The 15,169-nt window shown below is 44.5% G+C and overlaps 1 protein-coding gene across 1 annotated transcript in view; it reads left to right on the top strand.

Annotated features, from left to right (window-relative positions):
• Window positions 1-14,863, top strand: part of LOC147024580 (uncharacterized) — a 239,846-nt gene extending 224,983 nt beyond the window's left edge. The window contains exon 6 of the mRNA XM_085884625.1: window positions 11,893-14,863. Within this exon, the coding sequence (XP_085740751.1) occupies window positions 11,893-12,720 (828 nt within the window). The 3' untranslated portion in view covers window positions 12,721-14,863. The remainder of the gene's footprint in view (window positions 1-11,892) is intronic.
• Window positions 14,864-15,169: the final 306 nt, after the last annotated feature.

Raw genomic sequence — 15,169 nt, 5'->3', positions numbered from 1 at the left:
TGAACAGGTACGCTTCACTGCCCTGGACTTACCTCGTGCAGACAAAGTTAAAAGTAGAGTTGAGCAATTGGTTCATGTCTGTCCATATTATCAGTTTATGATCGAGGAACTGCTTCTTTTAATTGAATGTTAGATTTTGAACACAAATTGTAACATGAATAGAAAAAAAAAGACAAGTCTTTCGTTTCAGAGGGAGAAAGAATGTGTGAGAGTGAGAGAGAGGGAGAGACAGAGAGACAGACAGACAGAGCGACAGAGAGACAGAGAGAAACAGAGACAGAGAGAGAGAGAGACAGAAAGAAACAGTGAAATAATCATTTTACTGTCTTCTTTTTCACTTTTCAAACAAAATTGAAATTCATTCCAAAGAGGAAACTTACTGTTTTTAACGACATCATAATGGACACATACAACAGGCATGAATAACAAATGGATAGGTTAGAAAGGGTGATGTGATCGACGCTGGGGAAAATAGCTGTAGAACCCATAATTTTTTTATCTTTATGCTTTTAAACCTCTTTAAACCTTTATTTATGTTGAATTATTTCCTTGAGCACAAATTGCCTTCATTGTACTTCCAAGAACCATGCAATATATCGATGTATATATATATATATATATATATATATATATATATATATATATATATATATATATATATATATATATATATATATATATATATATATATATATATATATATATATATATATATCATGAGAGAGAGTGGGGCATGTGAGATAGTGCAATATCGGGGGTGAAGAATAAGCTGCCGCATGGCTACGCACATCCATGGTGATCAATAATGCCTCCATCTCCGAAACTGTGACTCAATGTCCTCTTATTCAAGTGTACATGTGATGTATAAGACTTCTTCAGTAATGCTAAGTTTTTGGATTGTTTTTAACGATCTTTAACACGTTGACTGTCAACTCTTATCGTATACTCCACTCCCATTTGCCAAGCCAAGTATGTATGTACATGAACTTTTTTTTTTTTAATCTTGCCATTCTTTGAGCAAATCGAAGTTAATTTCTTATCCATTGCTGGGAAACCCCCACGTTATGAGAAAAGTCGTAGCAAGTAGTGGGACAAGATTTTCAATTCCGTAAGCCAGGTACGAGCTGCTATCTGGTAGAACTATTTTTTTTTAGCACTGAATCGACATTGGTAGGGCAAACAAACAAACAAACAAACAAACAAGAAAACGGAGTAAAAACTGAGTACTCCCTTCCTTGGGCGCCCGGTGATGACGCCGTGCATCGCCTAGATATGGAATTTGAAAGGAGTGGTGTACAAAAACTCTATCAATTAATTTCGTTGACTCTATAAATTTATGCACTTTATTTATCATATTATATGAAAAAAATGTGAATAAAATGTGTAAATTATCCACCCGAGGTTGTTCTCTGGCTTTCCAACAAGAGTGGATACACACTTGTTCCAGGCTTTATGGAATGATCTGAGGTTGCTTTCAGTCGAATTTGCTATCCAGGAAAAGAAGGCAGGTTGTTTGAAGGTAACTGCCTCACCGCAGGATTCTGTGTACCAGGGGCGAGATGATAGGTATGATAACTGCAGATGAGGTGCTATAAATCTGTACATAAGTGCAAGCAAGCTTGTGTGGAAGGATTCCCAGGCTGTATTAATATCAGGGGAGGTGGAAATGATGGACCATTCTTAATCTGAGAGGGTAGCTTTCAGTCCCTGCCAGTCAGCTTGGGTGAACTGCCAGACTCTTAGCTCTCCGCCAATAACCAGAGAGACGTTGACTCTCACAAGCACATGATCAGATTAACCTATTGGAGCAGAAGAGGAACATGAGACATTGAATCGAAGGAAAATTCATCATAATTCCAACTCCAGAAGGGAGGATGTGCCTTTGGGAAAAAATCCAGGTCAGAAAGTTTACGGATTGCGTGAGGTCAATGGGGTCACAGAAGTCCTTTGCTGCAATGCCATGGCTGATTAAAGAGTTACCAACACCCAGCCAAATGGCATAGTGACAGGTGAACTCACCGCACATGAGGAAGAGTGTTGGGATGGGTGGTAATACGATGGTCCGTGTTGGCAGAGAGCGGGATATAAATAGAGTATCCCTGTTAGGAGGACGGTATGGCACAGAGACAAACAGTCGGTATTTTCAGAGGGGAAAGCACAGCCAAAGGTACTCCTTTGGGTTCAGAGGAGGAAAGGTTGTACAAAGACAGTGGGAAATGGAGTTCTTGACATAAACTGCAACTCCACGACCTTCTGAACCAGAATGGAGTTCATTGCGTCGATTATGTGTACGTCTATCAAGCACATACTATTTGAGGTGAGTATATCCATGAAGTACATACAATTTGTAAGTGAGTACATCTATTAAGTACATATTGTTACATGGGGGGGGGGGCGGTAGGAAGGGAATCGGTCGATAGATTGTGCTGCGAATAGCTCAGTGTGTGTGTGTGTGTGTGTGTGTGTGTGTGTGTGTGTGTGTGTGTGTCTGTGTGTGTGTGTGTGTGTGTGTGTGTGTGTGTGTGTGTGTGTGTGTGTGTGTGTGTGTGTGTGTGTGTGTTTGAGTAGGTTATATTATCAGGGATCTGTCAGCGATAAGTTGTATGATAAAACGTGCACCAAGGAAGCAGTGATTGGAAACCTTAGAGAAGAATCGGGTAAGGTTACATCATATAAAATCTCCTGTGCAGGTGAGGCTAGTTGGTGGATGTGTCGTAAAAGACAACAGAACGGCACATAACTAAATTGACATCATCACAGATTGTTTGGCCAGAGAACATTAAGCCAGGATGGTGACGTGAGCTGAGGAGCCTTGGAGGGGGGCAAACGTTTTTGAGTTGTCCACTGGCACTGTGCGGCCAATGAGAGAACCCCTCTGTGCATGAAAGTGGTCCTGGGGTGGTGTAAGCCATGTATGCTCATGTGCGAGTGAGTTTAGACCTTTGGAAGAAGACATTTCAGCTCTCTCTGTCTCGTGGTTCATCCAAGATGGACCAATCGAGAAACGCAGATGGCATTTCCCCACCAACACGCCATCCTCTCTTCTTCCACCCCAAGCCACCCTTTTCCCTGTGCCGCGCCTGTCTGCACGACATAATCATCCTGCCGCCACAACCAGCTCGTGCTGCACAAGTCACTGCATCTTGTGTTCCCTTTCGTGGTCTGAATTTGGTATTGTTGGTGCCATGAGAGAGGTTATTTACCCCCATCACCGAAGGCGGACAGGGGTTATGTTTTCACCTCTGTCTGTTTGTCTGCCTGTCTGTGAACAGGATATCTCAAAAAGTTATGGACGGATTCGGATGAAACTTGGTGGACAGGTTGGGTGTGTATGACATGGAAGAAATGATTCAAAATTTGGTGAAGACCCGAATCCGGATTTGGATTCAAGAATTTTAAAGTGATTCTTCACCATTGAGTGAGAGGGCTAAATCCAATATATAGAGCACTATATCTCAAAAAGTTAGGAACGGATTTGGACAAAACTTGGTGGGCATGTTGGTTGTGTGACATGGACGAATCAATTCTAATTCCAAAAGTGATTCTTCGCCATTGAGAGATGGGGGCCAAAAACGATATATAGCATGATATTTCCAAACGTTGTGAATGAGTTTTGACAAAACTTGGTGGATGAGTTGGTTAGGTGACAAGAACAAGCTGATTCAATTTTGGTTCAGGTCCCGATTCAGATTGGGCCTATCAGTGAGATACAAAACGTAAACCGTTCAGCCTGGCGGAGGTGTGCTCAGCCTGGCGGAGGTGTGCGCGCAAGCGAGTGACTTTCCAATTTATTTTGTATATAACTGCCTGTGTTTTCTCCCATTTTTTGTTTTTTGTGTACCTTGTCAAGGTATACGTATCATATAAGAGCTAATACACAACACACAGCAAGGGGGGCATGAGACGCGAGGGGTGGGAGTGCGAAGGACAAAACAGTGGGGAACAGAGACATTAGGAGATCTGTGGAAGGGAGAGGGATGGGGTGGGGAACATGGGGTATACAAGATGGACGCCACAGAGACTTTCAGTAAGGAAAGCAGGGAATTTGGGGGAGGTGGGTTTGGGGTGGATTAACGGGGGTAGAAAAGATCGAGGATTTGGATGGGGGATGATAAGAGGTGGTGGTGAACAGCTGTTTTGAAGACCTGGAGGGACGAATGGGAATGAATAGAGTGAGGGAGTTTATTCCAAAGGCAGGAAAAAAAGAGGAATGAAAGAGTGAAGGTGAGCAGTGATTCGTGATTTTGGTCGTTTTACCAGAAGGGGGTTGTTGGCGGACCTTGAGCGCCCTGCGGAAATATGGTGGGGACAATTCGCACAACTTCCCCACCGACAAATCTTACAGACAGTATCCCATCCCTACCTGGCATCCATTTTACCTACACTTGCAGGTCATGCCAAAGGTTGTCATGCCATCCTTACCTGCCATGGCCTATATACATTGTAATTACAATAACAATACCAAAAAAACTCACAAGTGAAAATTCCTTTAGTCAAAACCACAACACCTTTAACCATTTCCACTCGGTCCATGTGGTAGCCCTCACCGCCACTCTTGCCTGTCATCCATACCAATTCACCAACTCACTTGCATATCCCAAAAGTAAAGCATGGCGAGTCGTAACAATAGGAAATGTAAATTTAGCTTTTCCAATTACCACCAGGAACCTCGTTTCAATGTCAGTAGCTCCTGCTGCAGCCATTATTCTCATTTTCACCAAAATGCCAATTAAACCCAGGGATCTCTTCCCAAACTGAGAGCCCATTAAATCATGGTGGAAAATCCATGGAAAGCTCTGCGAGCCTCTCTTGGCCTTTCCAAATCAATTCACTTTAACAGCATAACTTTCCCCAGATGCTCCTGTTGATTGTCCAGTTGGAGGTACTTGAACCCCGGTCCTCGCAAGAGGGATCCACATCCATTGACCAGCCCACCATGGCAGGACACCACATGCTGGCTGTCCCAGTGCCTCAGGGAGAGGCTGCTGGACTGCATGCTTGAGCGCTCACCTCTTCAGGACCCTATTGACCCTTGGAGATGCCGCCAACAAGGCACGGCATTGCAACACCTCTCTCCTTAGTGATCCTGATGTGGCACAGTTACAGGTGCCTGGGGGGAAGGACCACCTCAGTCCCCCGGATGTCTCACCCTGCTCTGGGGTCTGGTGTTCCCACCTGGCTTTGACTGCCATTCGGGGGCATCGTGATGGACAAGTAACGCCTCACAACACCATCAGACCTGCTCGTGAGGCCGGAGTTGTACTACACCCATGGTTGGACCCCATGTCCATATCCTGCTAGGGCAGCTCTCTAGGTGCCTGGCGCTTCGCAATTTCCCAGGGGAGCAATTTCCAATAAGGCCAGCCATGCTACCCTCCCCCCCCCCCCAGGTCTGAATCTTGCAGACCGGAACCAAGTCCCTTCAAGGCTTTTCAATGTTTTTTTACATTTCCCAGCCCTGTGTTCCCAATTATTGCTGCAGGCAAAGACCCTGGGGACCTCGGGTCTTGCCCACCCCCCCCCTTACTGCAGCCACTGCTGGCCTTGAGTCTCCAGCTCCATCAGGCATCAACCCTTCCCTATTGCCATGAATGACCAGCTGCTCATGACTCAAAACACTTACTTCACGAAAGCAAAAGCATTTTATGGTGAAATGGGGCTCAATCTGACTTTGTCCTTCAATGGCCTGTCTTTTTCTAATGGCATGACAACCTTCTTTTAACCCGTGCCCCACGACTGTTAACACACACCCCATGGGCAGCAAATCAATGACTCCGGGTGCTGAGTCGACCCCCACAGCATCCGTCTCAAACATCCCCTGGTCTTGGCACAACCTTCTCGAATGCCTGCTCACAACCTTCGATGGACGCAGCCTCGCTCACTGACGTATGTCCGGCCTCGCTCACCAGCATAGGTTCAACCTCGCTCGCACACTGTGCAGGTGCTTCCACCATCCCACAGGTCACAGACTCGAACACCTGGCTCACCGGCTCAGGTTCGGTCACCTGCGCGTACACCAGAATTGGCATTGGGTCACATCCTGTTAGTCCTGAGCGAAGTCCGAAAGACGCCTGCAGGGTCTAACCACACAACTGTGAGCACCGTACGACACACCACGGGTCGACCGGCTTTGCCCCCTCTAAACTCCCAAGCCGAGATGCTTCATCTCAGGACTGACATCTGTTTTCTGGAACAGAACGACTTCCACAGTGGCACAATGTTGGTCCAGGCCATTATCCATGAAACGCATCCCTTTTGCATTTTCCTTCCTCTCTTCAAACCAAGTCCACACCGCCATTGCACTTTTAATTTGTGCCTGCGCCTGTGCCCAAAAATTTAATTGTCCACATCATATCTTGGCCTGTAAGTCTATTGTATGGTCTGTAAGACATCATATTCATCATAACATGGCCTGTAAGTCCGTCGTGTTGGCCTCCTGGCTGGACCGCTCAGGAGTGGGGGAAGTTCCAAGCCTGTACTCCTCCACAATAGGCCCCGCTCCCGGCTCACCTCCAAGCACGTGTTCCACATCCTCCTCCTTTTCATGGACATCTGCCATTTTGTCCATTGTTTCACGAGCGCCAAATTTGAAAATACAATCTTTTAAATTCTGACTGCCAATCATGCTTTTGTGCACTAATTTGAATTTGAGAATATATTCTGGGAAATATCAGGACAAATCCCACACTCCTGATACCAATTGTCAACAGGATGGGATTCAGTTGTCGGCAGGATCAGATGTCGTGTCAGAGGCCCAGATAACGTAGTCTCGATGAGCTTGAGGTCCATGTACCTCCGCGAATGCTCAAAACAATGTTTTAATTTACTGCAATCAGAATTGACCATTCAACAAGTTACGATCCCCCAAGGATCGTGCAAATATAGCCGAGACTGACGGTTGTCAGCACGCGCGAAGGCAAAAGGTGGGACGATGCTTCTTCGAAATAAATATTTCATTGTAAACGTATATGGATGGGGATATGGAAGGATAAGATGTGATAAATATAAGAATGGAACAGATCTGATGGTCGAAAGACACATTTGGGATGTCATGGATAGCAAACCCAAATGAGGGTAATCTCGGTTCCTTCCAGAAAGCTCTGAACAAGTGTGTATCCACCCTCAGAAGAGCCAGAAAACAACAGCTTTCTCAGCTCAAATCTAAACTCTGAAACCTCTCTCTCCCTCATCCAAATCCTGGTGGCGTCTAATCAAGTCTGTTTCTGGTGTATGTTACCCCTCCATCCCCTCCCTTACCTCAAATGGCCGCACTGCTGACACTACACGTGAAAAGGCTGAATGCCTAAACTTGGTGTTTGCATCGAAATCTTCTGTTCGAAACCCATCACTTTCTCTACCCACCTTACCCAGTCGCACCCAACTGTCCCTGGACTCTGTGTCCTTTCTCCTGACAAGGTGGAGAGCTTGCTGTCAAACCTCGACTCAGATTCTGCAACCGGTCCAGACGGCATCAGCCCACGTGTCCTAAAAACCTGCTCCTCTGCTCTTGCTCACCCTCTCTCTGTTCTATTCACCCTCTCATTTGCTCAAGGTCATCTGCCATCTACTTGGAAATTAGCAAACATTACCGCCCTGCATAAGAAGGCGCAAAAACAGATCCCTGCAACTCCAGACCAATCAGCCTTCTCCCAATCATCAGCAAGGTTGTGGAATCCATCATCGCTTCAGACATGAAATCCTTCCTCTTCTCCAATGGCTTGATTTCTGATCATCAATTTGGTTTCAGGCCCTAAATGGCCCTAATTTGTCCCTAAATGGAGTTCTTTCCCAACAATGGATGGAGGTGCTCAATGCCGGACATGAAATCAGAGCCATATCCCTCGACATATCACGTGCTTTTGACACAGTCAGTCACCCTGCCCTGCTCACCAAACTCTCTTCCCATGGTATCCAAGGCCATCTCCACTCATGGCTCGCAGACTTCCTCTCCTGTCACGTCACCGCACTGTGGCCCTAAATGGATTTCTTTCATCCCCTCTTCCTGTCCAGGCTGAAGTTCCTCAAGGTAGCGTTCTGGGCCTTGTTCTTTTTCTGGTTTTCACCAATGATCTCTCGGACTCTCTGGGAAATCCTCTTTGTCTCTTTGCTGATGACTCCACCCTCTGCCGTACCATCTGTCATCCCTCAGACCAGAATGCAGCAGCTTCATCGCTCTCTGCAGATCTGGGTAAAATCACAAACTGGTCCAACACGTGGAACATGTCTTTCAATCCGGACAAATCTCACACTCTGACTTTGTCTCTCTGAAAGGACTGTTTGGAACCCCCTCCCCCCCCACACCCCATCCACTTTCTCAACAATCCTCTGGAAGAAGTCCTTTCTTTCAAGCTTCTGGGTCTCACTATCTGCCATGACCTTTCCTGGGAAAGCCACATTTCAAACCTCGCCTCCAAAGCCAGTCACCGACTGGGAATCCTCCTTCATGCAAAGTCCTTCATCGGCCCTCTTGAGCTCCTGACCACATACAAAGCTTTTCTCGACAGCCTTGTGGAATACTGCTCTCCCCTCTGGCTGGTGCTCCTGCCTCCCACTTTTCTCGGCTTCACGCTGTGGTGACGAGTGGATTTGGAGGAGATACAAAAATGACATACAGACTCTGGATATTATTAATACGTCTACCGGTGCAGCAGGAGACAGGGTTTTGCAATCACTTGTGTCTGTCTGTCTGTCTCTGTCCAGGCCATACTGTTTTTTTTTTTGTTTGTTCTGTTTTTACCATTTGAGCTTTTGTCATCAAATTTTCAACAAAGCTTAATTATGAGAGTATGTGGAACACTAATTAATAAACGTTACTTTTTTAAAATCTTTTTTTTAGCTGTTGTTTTCATCAACTTTTGTTTGAATACAAAGCAGATGTGGATGTTCTTTGCATTTTGCAATGTTTTCTAGTTATTTAGATGTTTTGCTGAAGGATTTTTCCTTTCAGTTCAGGGATTAAGGTGTTTATTGAAAAATAAATAGACCGATTTGTGAATGTGATGTAACACATGTTTGATTGGGGGGAAATTGCTATTCCCATGTCAATAAAGGCTTCCTTGAATTTATTTATACGAACAACTTACTCGTGCTCGCACGAGATTCCAACCGGGTTTAAGGATGGAGGAAGCAAAAATGCAAATGGAATCTTCTGTCACCAAACCAGCAAGCTGGAGGCAACGATTCACATTTATTGCCGCATCTTATGTAATTTAAATGCTCTAATTGCTGTGAGGTGCTCCATCTTAAACTGTTTGCTCGACATATGTAGCTTTTTGATGTCTAGGGTCTGAAATAAAAAAAATTGTTTTGGTGTCAAAGCCAGTAACCAATTGCAAATTAATAGTAGGAGGATATGAAGGAAATATCTAGCTGCTTCAGCTGCATCTTTTGTGGAGCAGTGGCCTGTTCAGGGTAAATTATCAGCAACAAAAACATTTACAACCTGTCGTAGGCATACCCAGAGGAGTATAGGAATATCAATGAGAACACGAGGAAAAAATTGAGCCTGAGGGTGTGAGAAACTCTTTTGGTACCCAAGCTCATGGAAGAGCAAGGTGATGGAGGGTATGAACTGACGGCGGGGCGGCGGAGCAGCTTTTGGACACAAGCAAGAGAACGAACAACTAAGAAAAGGAGAGAGAGAGGGAGAGGAAAGGAAAGCAACACTGCAACATGAAGGAGGAGGGTTGGGTGAGGAAGGATTAATGGGGACAATAAATATTATGGGTAATGATTGTGGGTGGCATGAGACTGCCTGGTGGGAAGAGTGGGAAAGAATGGCCTCTGGAAGGCAACTCCACAGATGGGAGAAGCTCGGAACAAATGGATTGAGGTATTCAGTCAGTTTGCTTTTGGAAGTTTTAACCAAAAGGATAGAGCAGGAGGGAGTTTAACCAGCCTTAATCTGTGGCATCATGGTTAGAGCATCTGCTCTGTCTGGGAGGTCTGTAGTTCAAAACTCAGCTGAGTCACCCCATATGACTTTAAAATGGTACAATGGATTAAAAATAATTGTTGCTTGATGCTCAGCATTTCAAAAGGATAGAGCATGGACAGGGGCAAAAGATTGGCAAGCCAAGCAGAATGCTAGACTATTGAATGACCGAGATATGTTCAGAGAGACGGTTCTGGTCGATTGTTTGATATTTAGGGCCGCCAGCCATTGATAAGGGAGGAGCAGCAGTATGTCCAGAGTTGAGTGACCGGGACAGAATCCAAGCTGTTTGTCAGTGATCAGGCTGTTTGAAAAACAGGAAAGCCCCAATTCTATGATTTTTCCTATAGTTATCAGTAAGCAGTGCCCAAACATGGCACCGAAGCAAATGTCATTTATATTTATACTGGAGGTGGTACTTGGTGCTGCCCGGGGAAGAGGTTCCGGCCCTGCTGCCCAGCCTGGTGAGCTTTTCCTGGCAGGGGTTTGGACATTGAAAAGCTATTGAGTTATTGGCCTCGAGGTGGTTACCTTTTGCCTGTTGGCGGCAGCACTGCCTGACCCCACATCCCAATATACACTTTATAGCGACCTTTGGTGGTCTCAAAACGGACGTCAAGGCCAACGTGTGGAAGCTTAAAACATTGCCTAGATTCGGAAGGACCTACATCCAAAATTTGTGGCCTCTCGGTGCTACGGTTCGGCTGTGAAAGAGTAACGTGTATATACACACACAAGCAAACACTTCAATATAGCTGAAAGATTTTATATCTACAGGATGTCCGAACGAAAGATATTTTTAAGGTAGCTCTTGAAGGCTTTTGACAAATAAGACCAGAAGCATTAATTTTAGCTCGTCCTTTTATAACTATACCTTCAACGAAAAGTACTCACAAATCTGAAGTTTGCAAGATGGCTCCTAGATAGCAAACTTGGCTTTGAGCTTTCTTGTCTGCAGTTCATTCCCAAGCCACATGAGAGGGTGTTGCATTAATTAACGAGGCTGACATACTTTGGAAGGGCATTAAGGTGGGTGTCCCATCTGCTTTGATTCGCTCATTGACATTAAAGACCCCGTGGTGTCCTTCACGACCGCAGGACAATGAGTGTGTACAAGCACTCTGGCCAAATTTCAAATTCCTACACTGAATATTTCTGAGAATGGCAAAGGCAAACCACCTGTTGTATTCCTTGCCATGAGATTGCTTCAGCATCTGGAGATAGGAGTGGATTGAAATCATAATTTGATTTCAACATGAAGGCAGTTTTTTTTTGTCAGTTGAAATCAAGTATCTGAGTTTGTGTTAAGGTTTTGATCATATGGGAAAGATTCTTTCCAAGACTTGCCATAATACCACTTGATATTCTCAAAAAAAATATCTGTGAATTCACTCAAAATGGAGATGTGCAGAAAATACCACCTACAGGCAAGAGCCAACTTGATGTCCTCTCCAAAAAGATGCCAGACTCAGACTCCATGAGCCATCCATCCAGACCATCCTCTGTGCAGAGCAATGATGCTGCTAAAGCAGTCTGCTGGGCTATTGGGCACAATCCCAGACAGGTCACCACTCCAATAGAGGACACCAGCAAGCTGGTACTCATTTTGCCAACCTCAGAAGGATGACAGGCTGGGTCAACCCCACCTGCTATTTATTCAATTGCCAAGTGGGATTTGAACTCAGGATTCTCAGATCCCAAGCACAACACCCAAACCATTAAGCCAACGCCAGGCATAGATTCTATGATACTACATCCTGTACAGTACTTCAAATTGAAAATCGGCAGATATTTTTAGATGAGTACTATTTCTATGGAAATCGAATCCAAACTACATAACTCTAAATCATGAGCTACATCTGAGTTACACTTTGGATTTTTCCCTTTTGGTAAATCATTTAAAGGTGTTCAATGCACAAGCAAACAAGAATATTGTCTCATCCTCCTTTTCGTTGCAGGATTTTCGTTACCGCGCTGATGTCTATGGCTCAACTCCGACATTGAACAAAGAATCGCGAGCACTAAACCAACAGCTGCCCCACTACCCCAATGATGACTTTCTGGACTGGTACTGCACATCTCGGCGCTGTGCTCGCCACCCAGCGGCACATCTTGGCACACCACGCCGCCCGCAAGAACAGCTATATGCCACAACAGCACGTACTGGGATTTCCAGGTCACAGGCATTTGGCTCTACACCTGCGCTCAACCGAGCAGGGCGTGGGCCTCCCGGACAGATGGGATGGCCACTCAGGTCTCAGGCACAGCAACTGCCACCACCATCACAACACAGTGACTATCTTACCGGTGAATCATCAGAGGACTATGAGCCACTTCCAGCAACATTATCTCGACCAAGGCGTGGGCATCATCATGGGCATAAACGCTCGTTTGAAGAGGATGATGGGAGCCAGGTTGCCTTGGCGACCCTTCCAAGCCGATTACGCACTCGTGCTGCTCAGCCCTCCAGGCCACCCTCATCTGGGTCTGGAACCTTGACCCCTGACCGACCATCGTCAGCGTGGCGCAACCATGGTGAGATTCCTACGCTTCCACGGGGAACTGGGGTTCGAACCCCAGGTTATCGTGCTCTCCCACCAAGGAAGGCAAGTGTCACTGACAGCTCAGATGCCGAGCCTGGGCGGACATGGAATGCAGCAACCACACTAGCTAAGAGACAGGCTTTTGCTGGCCGCCGTCACATGACACAAGAGCAGCAGAGTCTGCCTGTAGTAAGTCGGCCTCAGGTCTTTCCCACGAAGAGTCGAAATGAAGTAACTGTGTGAAGACCTTAAAACCAAAGGACCTTACAGAAAGATACAAACTTGAGATCATTGTCATGACCCAAACGTTGAGTATTGGAGAAAAAGCCATTAACGTCGGAGAGGATACAAATTGACAACCAGAGTTGGTTTGCTATAACCTGATAGAAGCTACCTGTGGTTTGAGCTTGCTGTTCCTCAAGACAAACATTGTTCAAGCATTGAAGTGAGTTCAACAAAGATTAATGTCCCAGATACAAGAAAAGAAATGGAGAGAATACAAAGACCGCCAAGATGGATCAAGGTCATACCAGAATTTAGTGCTTCGCGAACACAGGTCCATTTCATAATGAGTACCTGCCACCTCTAATCTTCACCTCGATCATTATGATTCCTCCAAACACCTCATTTGGCACTCAACCAGCACCAAAGCTTCAGCTGCTATCAGGATATAGAATCTCCTGGTTTTCCTCCCCCTCCCCCCTTTACCCTGCCCCTCGGTTTCTTTCAAGTGAGACAAGAAGCTGAAAAAGAAAAATCATCATTCCTCGATGAGGTACTTATTTTCAGAGTAGTGGTGGAGATAGACGAATGCCAAAAGTGGCAGCAGGAAATTGTGCCATGGAATGAATGCAGTCATGCAGGAACCATGATGGAAGATCGTCAATCAAGTTAGTTAACGGAACACTTACAACACAGACGGCGGATTTGCCTTTGTCTGACTGCCCTGCCACTCTGTGTCACGAACATGAGAAGTCTTTGATTTGGTAATATCTAAGTTTCACACCTGTCCTCAGTTGCGCATTACGTGTGGCAGGTTCCCAGAACTCCATTTGTTTGTTCATCGGCGGTGGAATGACCTCACCGTCAGAAATCACAATGGAATCTATCATTCGATTTAAAAAAAAAAGAAAGAAAAGATTTTTCTTTGTTATTTATTTGGAGCTATGTTTCCAATATGTCCTTGCACTTTTCTCTTCCTTAAAAGAGGGAATTTATTTCACATCCACTGTGCTGCAATTACAAGTTTACAATGTATTCCTTATTTTCCACTTACAAGGTTTGAGAAGAGTCCCCAGGCTCATTTAATGTCTTCACTCCACTACCCTGGCCTGATAAGCAGGAAGAAAATTGCATCAACTGGGCATTGGTTTGGTTTTCTTCTTTCCTTCATGACATTCGTTTTGTTTTATTTTACTAGACAGTTTATTGGCTCACACATTGTGTTGATTATGTGGGGTGCATGTTTGGGTGGGTTTTGTTTCCGTTGACACTGTATGTGTGCATACGAGATCAGAGTTTAATATTTGTCAAGCCCACATGAATTTGCCAAGAGAACAGCAGCCGTCAGATGAATGAAGAAACTGACGTACCTCTTCAGTTACCCTTTTTTCTTTGGCATTAAAAGCATTTAATGGCCAAAAAAAAAGATATCCTGTATATCCTTGGTTAGATCAGTCATGAATACAGCTGGAGATTTTCCCACAATACCCTGCCAATCATGAAACCTCCTGAAGTGGAAGTACATGAATTCCTGACATAACTGATCGCGTTAGACCCTGATGAAGGCATCTTCAAGGCCAAAACTACAGTTTCTTCTCTCCTAGCATTTGTCCAGTCCTTAACGAGCACTTTACTTGAAAAAGATATATAAAAATATTAAATAACCAATTGGTATTATATGAGAAATATTCGTTTAAATCCTTCCTCCGCTAATTCACTACCTTGACGATGGTTACATTATCTCATACATTTACTCTCAATGCATCAATTCCTCTGCAAGAGGTGAAACTCTTCGCAAGCCTAAAAAGGAACCAGTTCTTCATTTGTTTGTTAAATCCTTGTGTTTGATGCATATCAGAGTGCTCGCATCATGTTTTGTTTCGGTTCACCCGAAAGGTGCCCGCTGTTGTGTCATTCTGGAATCTTCTTAAACCAGCCACATACTTGCCACTTGTAATACCAAACAAGCTTGCCATGCGGTGATTTGGATACACTGCCAAATATCAAGAATTATAGTGTGCAGACATGACTTTGCGGTCAAATTGTTTGCCGGTGAAAGGAAAGGCATTTATTTATTTATTTATTTATTTATTTATTTAGTCTGTTTTTAATTTCAAGGTTTCCATTTTATATATGTCCTGAGAAAAACTACATTTTTGTTGTTTGTTCGTTTCATATATATATATATATATATATATATATATATATATATATATATATATATATATATATATATATATATATATATATATATATATATACATATATATATATTCCACTGATCAGGCTTCATCGCAGAGCAGAATGGACATGCTCCGGTTAGAGGTGTTGCTTTCTCATTGGCTCTTTGCCTCTGCTCTTCCTTTTTTTCCAGTCTTCCGCACTCACATTCAATGCAAATGTGGGTGGTTGACAGTTGAAACATGGGCAAAAAGGCGTGCAGGTGAAGTCTACGATACCGGTCGGTCGC

This window comes from Eptatretus burgeri, chromosome 6, assembly GCF_056783735.1.
Source record: "Eptatretus burgeri isolate ZD-2024b chromosome 6, Ebu_testis_v1, whole genome shotgun sequence".
Classification (NCBI taxonomy): Eukaryota; Metazoa; Chordata; class Myxini; order Myxiniformes; family Myxinidae; genus Eptatretus; species Eptatretus burgeri.
Note: the sequence above shows the minus strand (reverse complement) of the source record. Positions and strands in the feature narration are given on the sequence as shown.